At 45.3% G+C, this 16,638-nt stretch overlaps 1 protein-coding gene across 4 annotated transcripts in view; it reads right to left on the minus strand.

Moving 5' to 3' along the window:
• Positions 1-9,608: 9,608 nt before the first annotated feature.
• PBX3 (PBX homeobox 3) overlaps positions 9,609-16,638 on the minus strand; it is a gene marked incomplete at its 5' end in the record, with an annotated part of 186,973 nt that continues 179,943 nt past the window's right edge. For 2 of the 4 annotated variants that reach the window (XM_080927530.1, XM_080927529.1), the window contains 4 exons: positions 9,609-10,201; positions 13,016-13,105; positions 13,888-14,000; positions 15,315-15,480. In XM_080927530.1, coding sequence (XP_080783656.1) covers positions 10,109-10,201; positions 13,016-13,105; positions 13,888-14,000; positions 15,315-15,480 — 462 coding nt within the window. In that variant the 3' untranslated portion in view covers positions 9,609-10,108. The remainder of the gene's footprint in view (positions 10,202-13,015; positions 13,106-13,887; positions 14,001-15,314; positions 15,481-16,638) is intronic. The other 2 variants (XM_080927531.1, XM_080927532.1) reach the window with 2 other exon arrangements.

The following is a 16,638-nucleotide window of genomic DNA, read 5'->3' on the forward strand; positions in this document are numbered from 1 at the left end:
GGTAAGGATGTGGAACAACAGACTCTTCCTCCTCACTGCTGGGATGGAAACCCATTGGAAGGCACTTTGGGTGCCTGCTTCAGGAATATACCTACAGCAGATGATCTAGCAATTGTACCCATAATGATTAACCCAGTTGTGACTACACAAAAAAACTAGATATGTCTATCTCTAGCAGCTTCATTCATAATTACCCAAACTGAGGAGCAGTCAAGACACCCTTCAGTGGACAAATGCAATAATGGTGGTATGTGTAAGTCAATGAAATACTACAAAGAGCTGGGTGATCATGCACATATTACCTGGTCTCAACTGTATAATCTTCCCAAAGATGGAGTGTATGGAAACAGTGAAAGAATAAGGAATAGACAAAGTAGGGTGAAGAGATAGAAGATGGGCGCTAAAACATCAGAACTATTTTCCATGGACATAATGGTCACTTATGTCATTAGACATGTCAGAAAATGAAATGCAGCTGGACATGGTGGGCCAGCCTCCTAAGTCCAGCACCTGGGAGGTGGGACCAAAGGATCAAGAGTTCAAGGTCTTTCTCAGCTACAAAGTGATTTTGAAAACTGCCTGAGATATGAGACTGTCTTAGAAAACACAAACCGACAAATGACAGAACGTGTAATGCCAAGAGTGAACCGAATATTCATTTTCATTCAGGGGCTGGTGAGATGGGGCAGGGGTAAAAGGGCTTGTTGCTAAGAATAACAACCTGACTTTGATCCACAGAACCCACAGAGTGGAAGGAGAGGACCAACCACTGAAAGTTTTCCTCTGACTCACACACACACACACACACACACACACACACACACTTGCACGCATTATAAATAAAACTAGACTCAGGCTGACTGTACTGTGGCACCATGCTCTGCGGATGATCACAAATGTAGGCTGCTGAGAGGGAAGCTGCTGCTGTGGATGGGGCATTGGGTACAGGGGGATTCTGTGTCATTCTTTCCTTCAACTCTGGAGTTTATCAGTTAAACCAAAACTGAAAGATGACCAAGAGGAAGGGAAGAAGGGAAGAGAAAGGGAGGGGAGAAGAAGGACGCAGACAGGAAGGGTGTGTGCCTGTATAATCCAGCTCGCAGCCCATGGCTTCTCCAGATATCTCACCTCACGGAGACTGCTGACAAAGCCCGAGTATGGCTCCAGCGGAGAACATTTAAGCAGAGAGAACATGGCATTTTAACACTGCAGGGGTCATGATGGAACAGACAGATTTTTTTTTCTTTTGCCTGACATGATGACTAGTCTTGGTTGTCAACCTGACTACATCTGGAATTGACTAAAACCCAAATGGCTGGACACACCTGGGAGGAATTTCTTTTTTCTTAATTGAATCATTTGAGGTGGGAAGAGACACTTCTAATCCAGAGATTTGGTGTGGGAGGATATGATACACCTTAATGCAGATCTTCTGAGGTGGGAAAGTCTACCTTTAGTCTGGACCACATCTTGTGCTGGCAGCCTATGCAAAGGGCATGAAGGAAGGTAGCTAGCTCTCTCTCGGCCTGCTTGTCCTCACTCTCACTACCATACATCCCGTTACTGCCATTAGAGCCTATTTCTTCAGAATTCCAGCATATACTGAAAACCAACCGGGACATCCAGCTTCATGTATTGACAGAATAACTACTGGACCTTCTATTGGTGGACAGCCATTGTTTGACTAGCTGGACCACAGCCGTTCTAATAAATACCCCCCCCCTCTCTCTACAGAGTGTTTCTATAAGTTCTGTTGCTCTAAATGTCTTAGAGTTTCTACTGTTCTGTGATGAAACATCATGACCTAAAAGCAAGTTGTGGAGGAAAAGGTTTATTCAGCTTACAGTTACACATTGCTGCTCATCATTGAAGGGGGTCAGGACAAGACCTCAAACTATTGTTGGTAATGACAGGACTTTAGGTACCTCCATAATGGGTGGCCACCAGGAGAGAAGTATAATCAACAGCCATCATCTTGACAGTCACATCATTGTGACCTACAACACTGACCCTCGTAAGACTTGCTGCTGCAATAGTGGCACAGATATACTGGGAGTAACCAACCATTTCCCACTTAGATTTAAGGCCATTCGACAGGATGAAATCGGTAGCTAACACTGCTGAGACCAAGAACCCAAGATTATATAGGATATGGGGCCTAGGGGAAAACCTACGTAGCAATAAAGCCATTTCCTAATGACACATTGCTGTACCCAAAGATGAGTGCCTTGCTCAACCCTTATCAGAAGCTTCTTGCAGTAATGAGGACTGACACAGAGACCTACAAGTGGACCATGTGCAGAGAGTTAGAGACTTTGGAATGCTCATCCCTGAATAAGACTCATCGCTCCCTTCAAGACTGGAGAATTTAGGCAGAAGAAGAGGCAGAAAAGTTGTCAAGATCTTCCAGACCCAACAGGGCTGGGGCACATGTACAGAGACCATGGCTACAGGCACAAGACCTGCAAGGTTCAAACCAGACAGGAGCCCACAGTGGACACAATACCTCACCCCTAACCAAGCAGCCATCTGCAGTTGGTAGCTGCTGGGAGAGGGAAATCAGCTTTCTTCAGTGGAGTGACACTGCTGTCACTGGGTATGTCAGCTTCACCCCAGGGAAGGCTAATGAGTTTATCTCCTTTTTAGCCAGTCCCATAAATTGAGGGGCAGGATTAATTTCATACCACCAAGGCCTTCTACATCCTTTGATACTGGAATTCCTCAAGGCACCCCAAATCTTTCCGTGCCTACACAATGAGGGTATCGCAACCCACCCTCCTTCTTTACAAACAGCCTTCCTTTCTTAGCCCATCCTCTGCCGTTCTGACACGGTGCCACAGGCTGGATAGACTAGTACTGGCTCCCAACTCTGAAGGCTGGAGAGTCCGGAGCACAGAACCTACGCCCCATAAAGGTCTTTGCAGCGTGGCATAGCAGAGGGCCGGAGAGCACAAGTGGTCCCGCCCCCGAGACAGCTACCTCACTCCTGCAGTGGCCAATCCAGTCTCACTTGTAACTAAGTCAGATCCACAGCAGCAGGAGCAACTTCGCTCCACCTCTCAAGGGCCCCCGGCCCTTCATACTGCCGTGGTGGCAACGAGTGACTTTCTCTTGTGCATCCTGGAGAAAACTAACTCAGAAGGGACGGGCCACTCCTGAGCACCTGGTGACCCCGAGGTTTGAGACCACGACCACAGTTTTGAGGCACATTTGAAGCAAGCTTTGATTAAATGCTGGGCAGGTCCACTCCTAGGTTCTGAGAAAATGGTGATGAGTCACATTTTGTGGAGACACCCACAAGGGCACTGTCTTGCCCACCAGGTCGGATCAGAGGCAAACGTGTATCCTGACATACATGTGATCAAGTGCATGTGGGGCAGTTGAGTCAAACAAACTTGTTTAGTGGAGCAAAAACATAAGGTTTGTTATCTTCCATGAATAGTAGCCTTCAGCATTCCAGGAAGTGTCTGTCCTTGGGCAAATGTGGCTTACATGTTAACTTTGGCAGCCCTTAGAGACAGGCAATTTCCTGATCCTACCATTTGGGCAAATGTCTTCCCTCCCAGGCTCTCCTCCTTGTCTGTCATGTGGGATAGGGACAGCACATGTGTCACAGGACATTGGGAGGAGGCAGTGGGCAGAGCTCACATGTGGATTGGGGACCCCAGAGATGGGAGGTCTTCAGGATACACTCTCCTGACCCATCCTCCGGAGTCCCCAAGCAGGCTGTGCATTTCTCCCTCCCATCACTACAGAAACCCTTCCACACCTGCCACCAGCACAGGTCCCCCTTACTCCAGGTCCCCCATCTACCAACATCTCTACAAACATTCTCTGAGGGCTCATGAGGTAGAAAGCAACGCTGGACAAAGTCAGCAGATTCAGGTCCTGATGGGGAGATGGCTTAAGCAGCTAGGTGAAAAGAGAAACGTAAAAAGATTGTAGTGACCAGGACAGCCCGGAAAGCAGCTGCCTGGCACACAGTAAGTGCTCAATAATAGATACCAATTGGCCATTAAACTGAACAACTGAGGTGGAATCAACTTGCACACACTCAACCATCCAGCTGCTGTGCTGTGTTTCTGTAGCTCTGTCCCAACTAAGGGACATACACACACACACATACATACATATATGCACACAATTGTGATACAGTGTCCACCCTCCCAGGCCCACAGGTGGGTCGGCTTCAACCAGCATCTTCACATCCAGGAACATCACCTTTCACACAAAAGCTCATTCAGTTTGACTTATGAACTTTACAGAGAGAAACCTGAATATCTTCAGGAGGGATTGACCAGCCTGATTTTGGTCCCCACGACACAGCTCCTTCTCCCCGTTACCTAAAATTAGCAGAGTAATTTGGAATCTGTGTCTTTATTTAAAAGAAAAAAAAAAACGGTAGGTGCAGAATTATAAAAATTTAATATGCTCCCAGGAAAATGAAAAATGAGAGGCTGTGATCTCGTCTAACACTTTCAAATGTGTTTATTAATTCATGTTTTAAATCATAAGTTTCATTCGGTGAGAGCCATGCACAGCAATAAGCCTGTTTTAAAATATTAATGAATAAACAATATTTCTCTATTGAAATATAACATGCTTCTTTGAACAATGGACCGCCAGTAATAAATCAAAACCAGGAGAAAATTGCATTTCATATTTAATACAAGTTGAACTCTGCCTTTTTATAAATGATATCTTTTTTGTTTAATTGGCGTCAGTTCAGATCTAGCAGATTGCTAATAAAATTCTGGATTTCCATATTTAATGATGCGTACACTTTCTGTTGAAATTTAACCAGGAAAAAAAAAAAAAAAAAGAACCAGCCTTTTATTATTTCCTGAGATGGTACCTTGGGCCTCTGCTAAGGTCTAGCCTGGAGGCAAAGGCACAGCCCGCCTGAGCTGCTAAAAGGACAATCCACTTAAAGACCATGACTTGGTAACTGACTTCTGGTAACCCTACTGCATGGAATAGCCCAGGCTTGCCCTCCTCATTGGGTCAATGAGTAATCATGAGGGGAGAACCACCTCATTCTACATACCATGTAGGTTCATTCCCTCTTCACTCACCTACCTACAAGGTAGGTAGGAACAGGGTTACCACTTGACTAGGAAACTGAGGCTTCAGAGAGGTGTCATGCCCAAGGTTACACACAGCTGCTAAATGACAAGAGCTCAACCAGGCTCAGGTGTCCTCGCCCTCGGTATTGCAGAGTGGTGCCTGGAAGCAAGACACATCGGTCTGGGTTTTAATAACAGTATAGGTTCAACATGAGGAGGAATTTGAGTGCACACACACCCTTTGCTCTGAGGCAAATTAGAGACTCCAGACCCAGAAGGATCATGGGCAGGGTACAGTACCAATGCGCCCGACCATACCATCAAAGATAGGCACATAACCACTAAGAAAGCTCATTCATAGGCAGGCCATGTGACTTGCCCAAAGACAGTTTGTATGAGACAAAGACAGGACCAGACTGGGACAGTGTCCCTTGGGAGTCCACATTTCCGTTGGTAGGCCCTTAGCCATACAGTTGTGCTGTAGACCTGACTGGCAGTGCCCATCTGGCTTGGGGAACAGGCTCCTGGCTCTGCACTTGGGCCTGGTAGGAAGCAAGTTTCCTGCATTTCAGCCAAATCACCAGGCAGGGAGCAGGTCACTTCAGGGAGCTGGGACGCAAAGTAACTGGGAGTAAGTTATAGGCCTGTCACTAGCCTTAAGTTACTATGAAACCCATCCTCAGCTCTATCTGATTGTCACTTCTGGGCTTACCAGTGGTAGACAGACCCAGAAAGCCCATGTGCCCAATGTGACAGAAAAGAAACACTGACAGGACCTGGAGTTTAAGGGTTAGAGAGCAGGGAGACTGCTCACTGTACAGTAACTGTAAGGACAAGAGTTCATAGTCCCTGACTTCACATAGGAGCGCGGCAGGCAAGGCAGGCTACACAGAAGCTTTGAGACCCTGTCTTAATAAATAAGGTGGACAGTCATCAAGAAAGATACTTGATGTCAACTTCAGACCACCATACATATACATACACAAGTGTAAATGCACCTGTCTACCTAGGACATATCACCCACACACACAGACACACACCACATACAAAAGAATTTCCGGTTTTGCTCAGACACACCCAAACCTAAAATTTGACCAAGTGTGTTCCAACCTTCGTAGCTCCCAAACTTGGTGGGGGTAACATCCTTTCTTTGAGCCTTAGATTTCCTTTATGAAAATGGACAGCCATGGTAGCCACTCTAGTGACTCCTGTATACTGAGATATGATATGCACATAGTGCGGGTGTGTGGTGTTGCCTGTGTTAAAGCTCACAGTACGAGAACAAAGGCTAAAAGCCTAGAGGGCTGTAAGGCAGAGCTGCCAAGTAGGTAGGGGCCAGAACTGGGCAGAACCTGAGACTTGAAGACACCATAAAGGCAGAGTCCAGGCACAGGACCTCTGCAGCAATAAAGCTCCCAAAGGGTCATGTCCCAGCCCTTGTGCTCACTCATTGCCTTAGGGAAGTGCTCTGCCTATCACTAGGACCTGACCCAGCCCCAGCGCACTGATTCTTTCCATTAGTCATCCTTTAACTTGGTGATGCAGACAGGTGACATCACACAATGTGTCCCTACCACATCTACCTCAGTACACTCAGGCATGGGTGAAGATTCATGTAACGTCTAAGGAGGATGCACCTGGCTTCTGTGCCCCAGAAAGGACCTTACACAGAGGCATAATGGCCAACATTCACTGGGAACTCTGGTTCCTGCTACTAGTGGTAGCTGTTAGGTCAATAATGCTGGCCTAGATATGAGATGCTCAATAGCAGGGGCCATGTGTCCAGGATGGTTGCTCCCCAAGGTTTGGCCCCTCCCATATCTAGGAAGCCAATCCTGACAACTTTCCACATAGAAAGGCTTCTGTAGTACACAGCCCCTCCAACTCAGACAAAAGGACCTGGTGTCTCCATGTGAATGACACCCTGCTAGAAATGAGCAGGGTGTGTGGAAACCCCAAACACTGAGCACACATTCTCTTACAAACACGCATGTTCTTATTCATCTACCACTGTGCAGGACCCCTCACCTGCAAGTGGTTAGCTCAAGTGACTCCCTGCTGTTGTTCCCTTTGGCCCTGTGGGAGGATGGGTCTTACCTGTCTTTCCAACACCCCATGAAACATTGGCTTCCAAAACCAGCTAAGCAAGGCCCCAGAGATCTAGCTCCTGATGGGTGGGCTTGTCTCTGGGTTTAGTCTTAACCTACCGTTTGATCAGGAACAGTGGCCAGCTGAAATCTACCAAAAATCCACTGCTGAATCCACATAAGACCCTTGGGGCGGATGCCCAAATGCTCAAGCCTACAAATCATACCTATCCCAGTGAGCCCGAGAACATTGGGCAGAAAGGCCAGTGTGGTATCCTAATGTCCCGATCTACATGAGATGTTCTTCCCACACCTCAAGCCCCAGTGGAGATAAAGAGCAAGGAGGGGAATTGTTAGAGCATCTTTTAATCCAGCATATTGGAATGATGGTTCTTCCTACTCAAGTATTTCCAGAATATAGCCATAGATCCTACTCATATCCCTTCCAAGTGCTAGAAAGCCCCAGTACGTACCAGTGTTTCTTTCAACAGACCCTAGCCAAAGCCAAGATGGTCCTTGGGTGTCTGGGGATGCTAAGGAAGATGAATTTGTGTATGTGTATCTGCATGTGAATTTTCACAGGATGTAGTTTGCAAAACCACACAGCCCAGGGATTATTTTATGTATAAAGATAAGAAAGACTAACCCACAGGCTAATTGAATCATGCAAATAATTGTTTAGCCATGGGAGAGATTCCTATGGGCAGGCTGAGCACCCACATGAGGGAGGACAGCTATGGAGGGCAATCTATTTTATGAAGTTTATCTGCACAAAATAACCACTGTAAGATTAATGGGGGCGGTGGCCCCAGCCCTTGTTCTGCTTGGTTCTACCAGCTGAAATAGGAAAACAGATATATTTATCATAGACATTTGCTGCAACTGATTAGCATTAATCTGATTTCCTGTGAGTCAATTTCCTTGAGATATAGTAAACAGGCCAATTATCTGCAATGGACCTCTTTTATTATAAAGATTTGGACATTAGTGACAAACATGTATGCAAATATATGAACTTTATTACAATCTGCGTAACACAAAAATAGCGTCCAATCTGTTAAAAATATGTCTAGCTAGGTGTATATATTGTAAACAGAATGTTGGGACAGAGTAAAGAGAAGGGTCAGGAGGCTTTGCCTTTTGATTGGCATGTGAAGCCCATTCTTCCCAAACCTTTGTTCATCTCTAACTAGCTAAAAAAAGCAAACAGGACACAGCTCTTGCTATTCAGAAGACCATCCCATCTAGCAAGTTCCAGAATCGCCATTAGGTCAGAGGAACGTGAGTGGCAAGGGCAGCAATCCTGGGGTCAGGGTGACCCCTGGGCTGTCCCAGGTCTGTGCTTCAGTTTCTCAGTCCATTATCATGGGGAGTGAAGGGATGTGAGACGGTCTAGTGGACAATCCAAGGCTTCACTGTCACCTCCACCTTCACCAACCATCTGCTAGGCCAGTTCCCAGCAAGCACCATCACGCCCGCCCTCCACCCACACCTGTGTTAGCGCAAGGAGCAGACACACACAGCATCTAGGTTTAATCAGGAAAGCAAAGTTTATTCATGTTTGAAACTACATATAACTACCACAAGGAAGACTTTTCAATCCAGGGTGTGAGCCAGTAGAAAGGAACACAGAACGCTTTTAATACATCAGAATCACCACCACAAATTATTGTCACGACCCAGTCAGTTTCAGAATCGCATACAATACAAAAAGAGGAGGAGAGGGCCCGCCACACAGGGTGAAATGTACAGTGCTGAATACTGAATCTGAACGCATCACAAGAACCCGCCTTTTTTTTTTTTCTTTTTTTCTTTTTCCTTTTTCTTCTGTATGGATTAGTAACAAGATGAAGAACATTCAAAACGCTTCTCAGTATTTACAACAGCTTGGATGATCCTGTGTTAAGAGTCAGACCCAATGTTGCCGATCTTGGCTTTTTAAGGGTTGCAAATGCAACCCTGAGTTTTCTTTTTTAAAAGATTACAATGTACATTACATTTTGTGAAGGGAAACAAAGAGTTAATTACAAGATGCAAAAAGATAAGAAAGAGACAAACTACAGCGTGAGTATTGTTCAGAGGTAGTAAGTGAGCGCTCTAAGCTACAGAACATGTTGGGATTCTATTGGTTTGTATGAGTTCGCATGAGGTAATAAAGCTGTGTTTTGATTGGTGGGATGTATAAATACTCTTTTGCTACACTATATACAGCACTCCAGAGAGCGGGGCCTTTCCAGGCTGCCTAGAGGAAGAGCACACCTTGACAAGTCTGCGCAGCACCCAGCGCACACGGTCAAACCCCAGACAGGTCTTGTTTTCACCTCTGTAGCAGCAAGATCTTCATCTCAAGGCAATCTGGATCCATGATCTCATCAGCACAGACTCTGGGCTCTGGTACTTCAGAGGGAGAAAGGAGGCCAGTCTTTGACCTAATTACAACATAAGAGATGGCAACACAAACATGGCGAGGGAAATCCTGAAACGCCTTCCTTAAGGAGACAGGCAGACATCGCCTTCCCTCCAAGCCCATCAGTGACAGGAGAGCGCCGGTGAGAGCCTGCGTGGAAATCCGCAGGGTTCACTGAGGCAGGGTGAGCCCTGCCTGCTCTATAATTGGGGTCTAGCAGAGATGGTACTTCTTACCCTTAAGGCCAAGAAACTGGCAACTGTGGAACCATTAATGTAAAAGACCCATAATAAATTAGGATGAAACAGTTAAAGAACTGTCCACAATGTTACATCTTGGCCTAATTGGATAAAGTGCTTTCTTTTAAACGCGTGTCTTAAGTTTAAATACAAATGATTATGATTCCTTAAAAAACAGGTTTCCCAAGTTCTCTAAGAAGACAGGGTTTACAGTAAAGCTGTAGGTGGTGGGTTACAACACGTTTTCCTTCTCCTCCTATTGCTCTGAATGCGCTTGTCAAGGCATGTCAGCTGGGAAAGCGCCAGGGATTAGTTAGAGGTATCCGAGTGCACGCTGCCCGGGCCTTCCGTAGGAGAAGTCACAGAAGATGGAGTTGTTGCGTCCTGCCAGCCTCCATTAGCCTGAAAGGAGAGGCACAGTTCAGTGGGTGCACATCTACATAGTAATTCCACTCCCCAATTTAGAGCACCCAGAGTGACAACAGGAGAGCAAAGGTGCATTAGCAAAATGTATTTTCTGAACCCACTTTGGCAGGAACTGGAAGCGTGTGTTAAAGTGAGATTAAATGCATGTGAATCTGTCCTATCAAGTAAAGACTGAGTGATAAATCAGCTTGGTGAAGATAACTTTAGCCAGTCCCAAGCTGCCATGGAGCTTGGCCTCTGATCTGCTGGTAAAAATCACCACTCAAAAGCAACCTCTCAGAAGGTCCAGTGGAACAGCTCAACAAGATGCCTCTGCGAAACCTTGAGCTCCAGGAAGCAGACACTTCAGCCAGCTTTATCACTGTTCCCAGAGACACATGACAGCCAGCTAGTGTAACCCTTGGAAAATGAAGGCCATAATTTTCCTCCAAACAGGAATCCCTCCAAAATAAAAATGTATGAACCGTGGAGGGGCACTCGCTATTCAAATCGGGATTCCAATTATCTGCAATTGGAGCCTCTAGTTGGGATGGTACAGCTGCCTGCACCTGCGGCAGGCCCTTCCTGCCTCAGACCTGCACTAGCACTAACAGTACTCAAAAACAAATTTGCCTCATGTCTCACCCTATAGAGGCAATTGCTGAAATCAATGTCTGATCAGATTTCTGCTGTGGCAGACAGCTTGTCGCTACGTATTTTTATGTCAGTCAAGAAGAGGAAGGTGCTGGGCTTGTGAGTTGGGGAACATTGAGCAGAACTGACAGGGCAGGCCTTTTTGGAGGGAAGGCAAGGGTGAGCTGCCTGACACCCGGTCTCTGCAGCTCCAGCCAGCTTTGGCTTCTATACCGCCTAGCCCCACACCCACACAAGGCCCCTTGGTTCTCTGCCTCCCTCCTGTCCATCTGTAATTTCTTCAGAGAATCCACCTGAAGGTTTATTGTACATGCATGCAGGCGTGTTTCTTCCCCCAACAACAGTTGTGTGTGTAATTGTAGCTTACTGGAACTGGGTCTGGAACCCAGGGCCTTAAGCATGTTAGGCAAGATGTCTATCATAGAGCCACATTCTAAGCCCATACTGTTCTTAAAGAACTCCTTGTCTTCTGATTAGCTGCATACAGTTCTGCATATAAAGCCCCTTCAATCTCTAGGATAGTGATTCTTTCTAATACTCTGATCCTTTAATATAGTTCTTCATGTCATGATGAACCCCAACCATAGAATTATTTTTGTTGCTACTTCCTAACTGTAATTTTGCTACTGTTGTGAATTGTAATCTAAACATCTATGTTTTCTGATGGTTTTAGATGATCTCTGTGAAAAGGTTGTTCAGCTCCCAAAGGGGTTGAGATCCACAGCTTGAAAACCACTGCTCTATGGCTAGGGGTGGGAGCTAGAGAAAGGGGTGGGTAGGAACAGTCTAAATGGAAAAGAGAGTTTGCAGTTTGATGTCAAATTCAGGCTAGAAGAGAAGAAATAGGATTAAATAATAAGCCATGGTACTGTTTTTGAAAGCTTCAGTCATGCCAGGTGGGTGGTGACAAGCTCATGTGTGGTCTGTCTCTAAGACACACCCTCCCTATCTAAAAGGTAAGCTGTTTCCCCTCAGGTGTGAAAATCTCCTTAGGAAAAGAAGAACTCTTACACAGATCCAAGTCTACAGATATCCCATCTGAAGTAAACACCATTCCTCTTTTATCCAAATTTATAAACAACAAATGTACAATATTTCTCCCCTGCATGGCAGCTGCAGGAGAGGTTGTCAACAAGCACTCTTTTTTTTTTTTTTCTCAAAATAAATTAATCCTTACTCTGGTGGTTTGAGATTATGCACTGTATTATACAACAGCGTCTTATCAAGCCTCATCAGTGAAGATGGAATTCATGTCTGTAAAATGCTGCAGGCAATCATGGCTTCATATTTTATCATGTTGATAAGGATATCGCACATTCTCTGAAGCATTTCAAAACACTTAAATGAAAAAGGAGAAATGCAACTAAAAGGCTTTTTATATGGCTTGTTGTGGGTTATTATGAGTTATTTATAAACCCGAAAAGAAAGATTTGACATTTCGAATGTAAAAGATTTGAGTATTTAATGGTCCTTTTTCCCCCTTACAATTGAACATCCTCAATCACTTTTTAAGTCATTAATATTTGCTCTCTTATAGCAAACAATGACCCTAAGAAAGAGGCTTTCCTCCTTTTTCCTCCAGTCTGCCGCCATGTGTCCCACGTAGGGCATTCCTCACACCCTGCAGTGCTGTGTGTTTGCCATTTCCTACCCAAGTCAGGGTACGAAGCAAGGGAAAGTTCTGTGACTCAGTAACAAGGGTTTCTCTATCATTAAAGCAGAGAGGCCTTTGAGCTCAGGGGTTCCATTTTGCACCCCAGGCCAGCAGTCTAGAATGGGATTCTTTGTTTAGCATGGTTGCCAATATGCTGGGCTCACCTTCACCTGTTCTGTGCTGGGGAATTTTCCTGCTGCTTGATTCTAAGATAAATGACCTGTTTCCCACACGGCACGGCTGCAATGAAATGGAGTCTTAATGGGCTGGTACTTAAGTCCCCACTGATGATAGGACACCAGCCCCTTTGGGCTTCTGTGAGGGTTTCAAAGGACAGCTAGGTAACAGGAAGCACTGCGGGCCATAAAATGAAACCATAGCAAAGATGCTGCTGCCCCCCAACTGCCAACAAGACATGAAGCCGAGCCCAGTGACTATTAACTTGTTCATTAGTCACCGTTTCCCTGACACAGTGCTCACAGCTCGCCTCCCAGGGTACTCACGTTTAAGTTATGTGGACTGTACAGTGAGTTTGCTCCAAGGCCGTCACTGTAGCCTCCCGTCTGATTGATAACATGACGGAGGGTATCCACCTACAAGTGAGATGAAACAGAATTCATCACCTCCATCTATTAAAACATCATCACTTACAAAAGGGAACAATTTGAGTTATGTGTGCCACAAGAGTGGAGCATCTTCAATGAAAGACAAATTAACAATTGGATATGAATGGAAGGACTTCAAAGATTCCTTGCATATTTAAACTCACACATCTTTGTTTTTCACACCAGCCAAACAATAGCATCTTCATGGTAATGCAGACATTCCATCTACAGCAACCAAGTGTGTGTGGCTGTGGGTGAAAACCTACTCACAGATAACAAATGCTGAATCCACACCCCATCCTGTCCCTACCACCAATGCTTGCTCTCAGTTAAAAGGACAAGAGAAGGATTAAACCTGGAATCTACTTTAAGAATTCAGGTTTCAGTTTCCTGATTTGCAAAAATTTGGGAATAAAAGAACAGCATGTTCTCTTATTTATTCTTTCCCCTTCTGAACTCTTTTTCCACCCCTCCCCTTTCTCAGGCACACACAATCTTCTGTTCTGTCATAACCAAGGTCCCCCTCCCCCCATCTCCATGAGCTCAAGCCAGAGCCGAATGCATTCACAAAGTTCGTCAGCTTTGAATCATCAAAGGCATTGTCCACTTAACTTCTCATTGAATTAAGAGGTGGGCAAATGTGTCCCGTTTGGATGCACCCAGCACAGGTTCTGCATAGATGTGCAGACCACTTCCACGGGTCAGAGCGGGGAGTTTTGAGCCCAAACCCTACCCTGCCAGAAAGGCCCCAGCTGGGGCATTTCTCCTACCTGTGACTGCACATTGGCTCCGACTTGGGACCCTTGGTAAGAATCCCCATTCAGACTCTGCATGTTCATGAACATGTCCCCAGAATTTGGGAGGTTAAAAGAACCAGAAGAACCTGGAAAGGAAAGAGTTAAGTAGCTGAATAACAGAGAGCTACACACACAATTCCCAAAGACCTAGAGGTAGGGAAAGGAAGAGGCAGAAGGGAGAGCTATTTCTAGCTTTAGAAGAAGAGAACACTAACGAGCTCTAGAAGGTCCTGCTACTCACACTACACACAGGAGAACATTACAGAGGGTGAACCCAAATGAAAAACCAGAGACAATTCAAAATAGACAGAAAGCACCCAGGAGCTGGCCCTAGCCTCCTCCTTGTTTCCATTTCTTTCCAGACTTAGTCGAACAAGCTCTTTAATGTTGCTGTCATGGTGGAGAATCATCTGGAGAAGACACATTTTTCTGACATTTTCCTAGCTATAACTTCCGTGGCCCATTAGAAATGATGGGGTATAATAAAACAACCTTCCCCTGGACCTTAAAGTCTCCTTAGGAATCCTCCAAGACCCTCCAACTCTTCTACAGGGCTGGCTGCACCTTTCGCTGCCAGCCAAGTTCCCTGAAATTTAAAGACATTCCTTCAAACATTATGAATGCCACATAAAATTTAAATAGAATGTTCTGTATAGGGAGTCAAAAGTAGTGCATTTACAGCCATGTGTGGTGGCACACACATGTAATCCCACCTATTCAGCTGAGGCAGAGGAATCACAAGTTTGAGAGCAGACAGAGCTACAAAATGAGTTCAAGGCTTTCTTGGACAACTTAGGAAGACTATCTTTTTTTTTTTTTTTTTTTTTTTTTTTTTTTTTTTTTTTTTAAAGGGCAGTTATATAGATCAGTGGCAAAGAACTAAGCTTTGCATATGCAAAGCCCTAGGTTCAATCCCCACTAGCACAAAAAACAAAAACAAAAACCCATCTCCTTATATATAAGTCCAGCAAGCCACATGGCACAGACAGGCTGCACCTAGAGCCTGAAGCCAAGAGTACAGGAAGCACAGCAACGTCTCAGCCCAACATTCCGCTTCCCTAGCAACCAGTACATACCTGCTACTTCACTCTGACAGACCACCAATGACCCGAAGGTGATAGGCAGAACAGTATATGATAGAGCTTTGCCTATCTGTTGAATTAAAGGCCATGACTGAGAATAAAGGTTCTAGAAAGAATCTACAGGAGCAAGTGCCATTCACTGTGGACAGTGGGTTTACCAGCACAGACTGTGCCCTTATTTACCCATCTCCAGAACAAGCCTGCAAACAAATACAAATCTCCCCTGAAATCCCCACTGTGCACCTAGTGAGGCTGAAGCTTCAGAGTCTGTGGCAGATGTCTGTCTGTCTGAGTAGGGAGTGAGCATGCCATACTCACCAGAGTTTGGCGTGGTGGGTGAGTTGGTCTGGTTGTTCTGCACGGCTGCGGCCACTGCATGTGCGGCTGTCACAGCTGTTTTTGCAGCATAGAGATTGGCCTCCTCTTGAAATTTGCCGATGTTCTTCTTGTACCTGATTCGTTTGTTGCCAAACCAGTTGGATACCTATCAAGCACAGGAACATGAAATAGGAAGGGTAGAGAAGTCACAAAGAAAAAGCCAAACTTCCTGTCCTTACTATGGGATAATGAGAAGCCTCTGGTTGACACAGGGCCCTGTCTGCCACTTTGCACCACATGGGTAGTGCATAATGGTTTTAGGGGTTCACTTCCCACTTTGGCATAGTCTTTTGAACAATGAATGCTTCCTGGAACTGGCCATGGAAACACTAAAATGGCTTGGAGTACTGCTCATAAAAATACCAATTGTTATATGCGCACCAAACAGCAATCAGACTACTAAAAGAAGCTGAAAAGCTGCTGGAAACATTTGTTAAATTAGGTATTAAGAAGCACACTTGAAAAGAGTGACTTATTGTTCTTTTGTGGGCCTGAAACAATTTTGGCACCTATAGAGTAGAATCATGTTTGGTCTGCTGAAGAGGGACATCAATTAATAATGGATGAAAAATCCCTTTGTCTCCTGCCTTGGAAGACACTGCGCATCTGCCAAGATGGCTGTTCAGGCTCTGCCAGTGACTGAGTGGGAAGCCTCAACCTAAAAATTCAAGCCATCTCGGTAAGCTCAAAAGCAAATGCAGAGGAATGGCTGATTCCATAAGGTAGAATAGAATTTTTGTTTGTTTTTTCTTTTTTCCAAACTGCTTGTGATGTCAGCCAGTACAAATGGGAAAGAGGATGTTGGCAGAAGGCTGACTTCATTACAACTCACAGACAACAAAAGGACAGCTCAACACTTAGCGCTCAGACTCACACCATGTACCCAGATACCTATAGTTGAGCTATGTAAAGAAGCTAAAAGTCATATAGCCATATGTAAGAAGGTATGCCCAATGTTGTATCCTAAGAGATTGCCTCTCTTTTGTTAAAGTAACAATTTAAAAATATTCCCAGGAACTGCCTACTAATTAATCCAGCAGAGGAACCACTGGTGTGGTATCAGAACCATTGTTCTGCCCTAGGTATTATCCATAAGGGTTCCTCAGGGGCCCTGAGCAGAGAAAAGGAATGGGATGCAGTTCAGAGCCCTCCAACCCAATTTTCAACAGTGGGCAGCCCTGCTGGCCACCTCTGCCAAGTCTTTAATTGCTCTGGAAATGGTGCTCTCATTCTTCAACTGATGGCACTCACCCTCCTGGAGACG

The sequence above is a fragment of the Micromys minutus genome (assembly GCF_963924665.1).
Source record: "Micromys minutus genome assembly, chromosome: 13".
Taxonomy (NCBI): domain Eukaryota; kingdom Metazoa; phylum Chordata; class Mammalia; order Rodentia; family Muridae; genus Micromys; species Micromys minutus.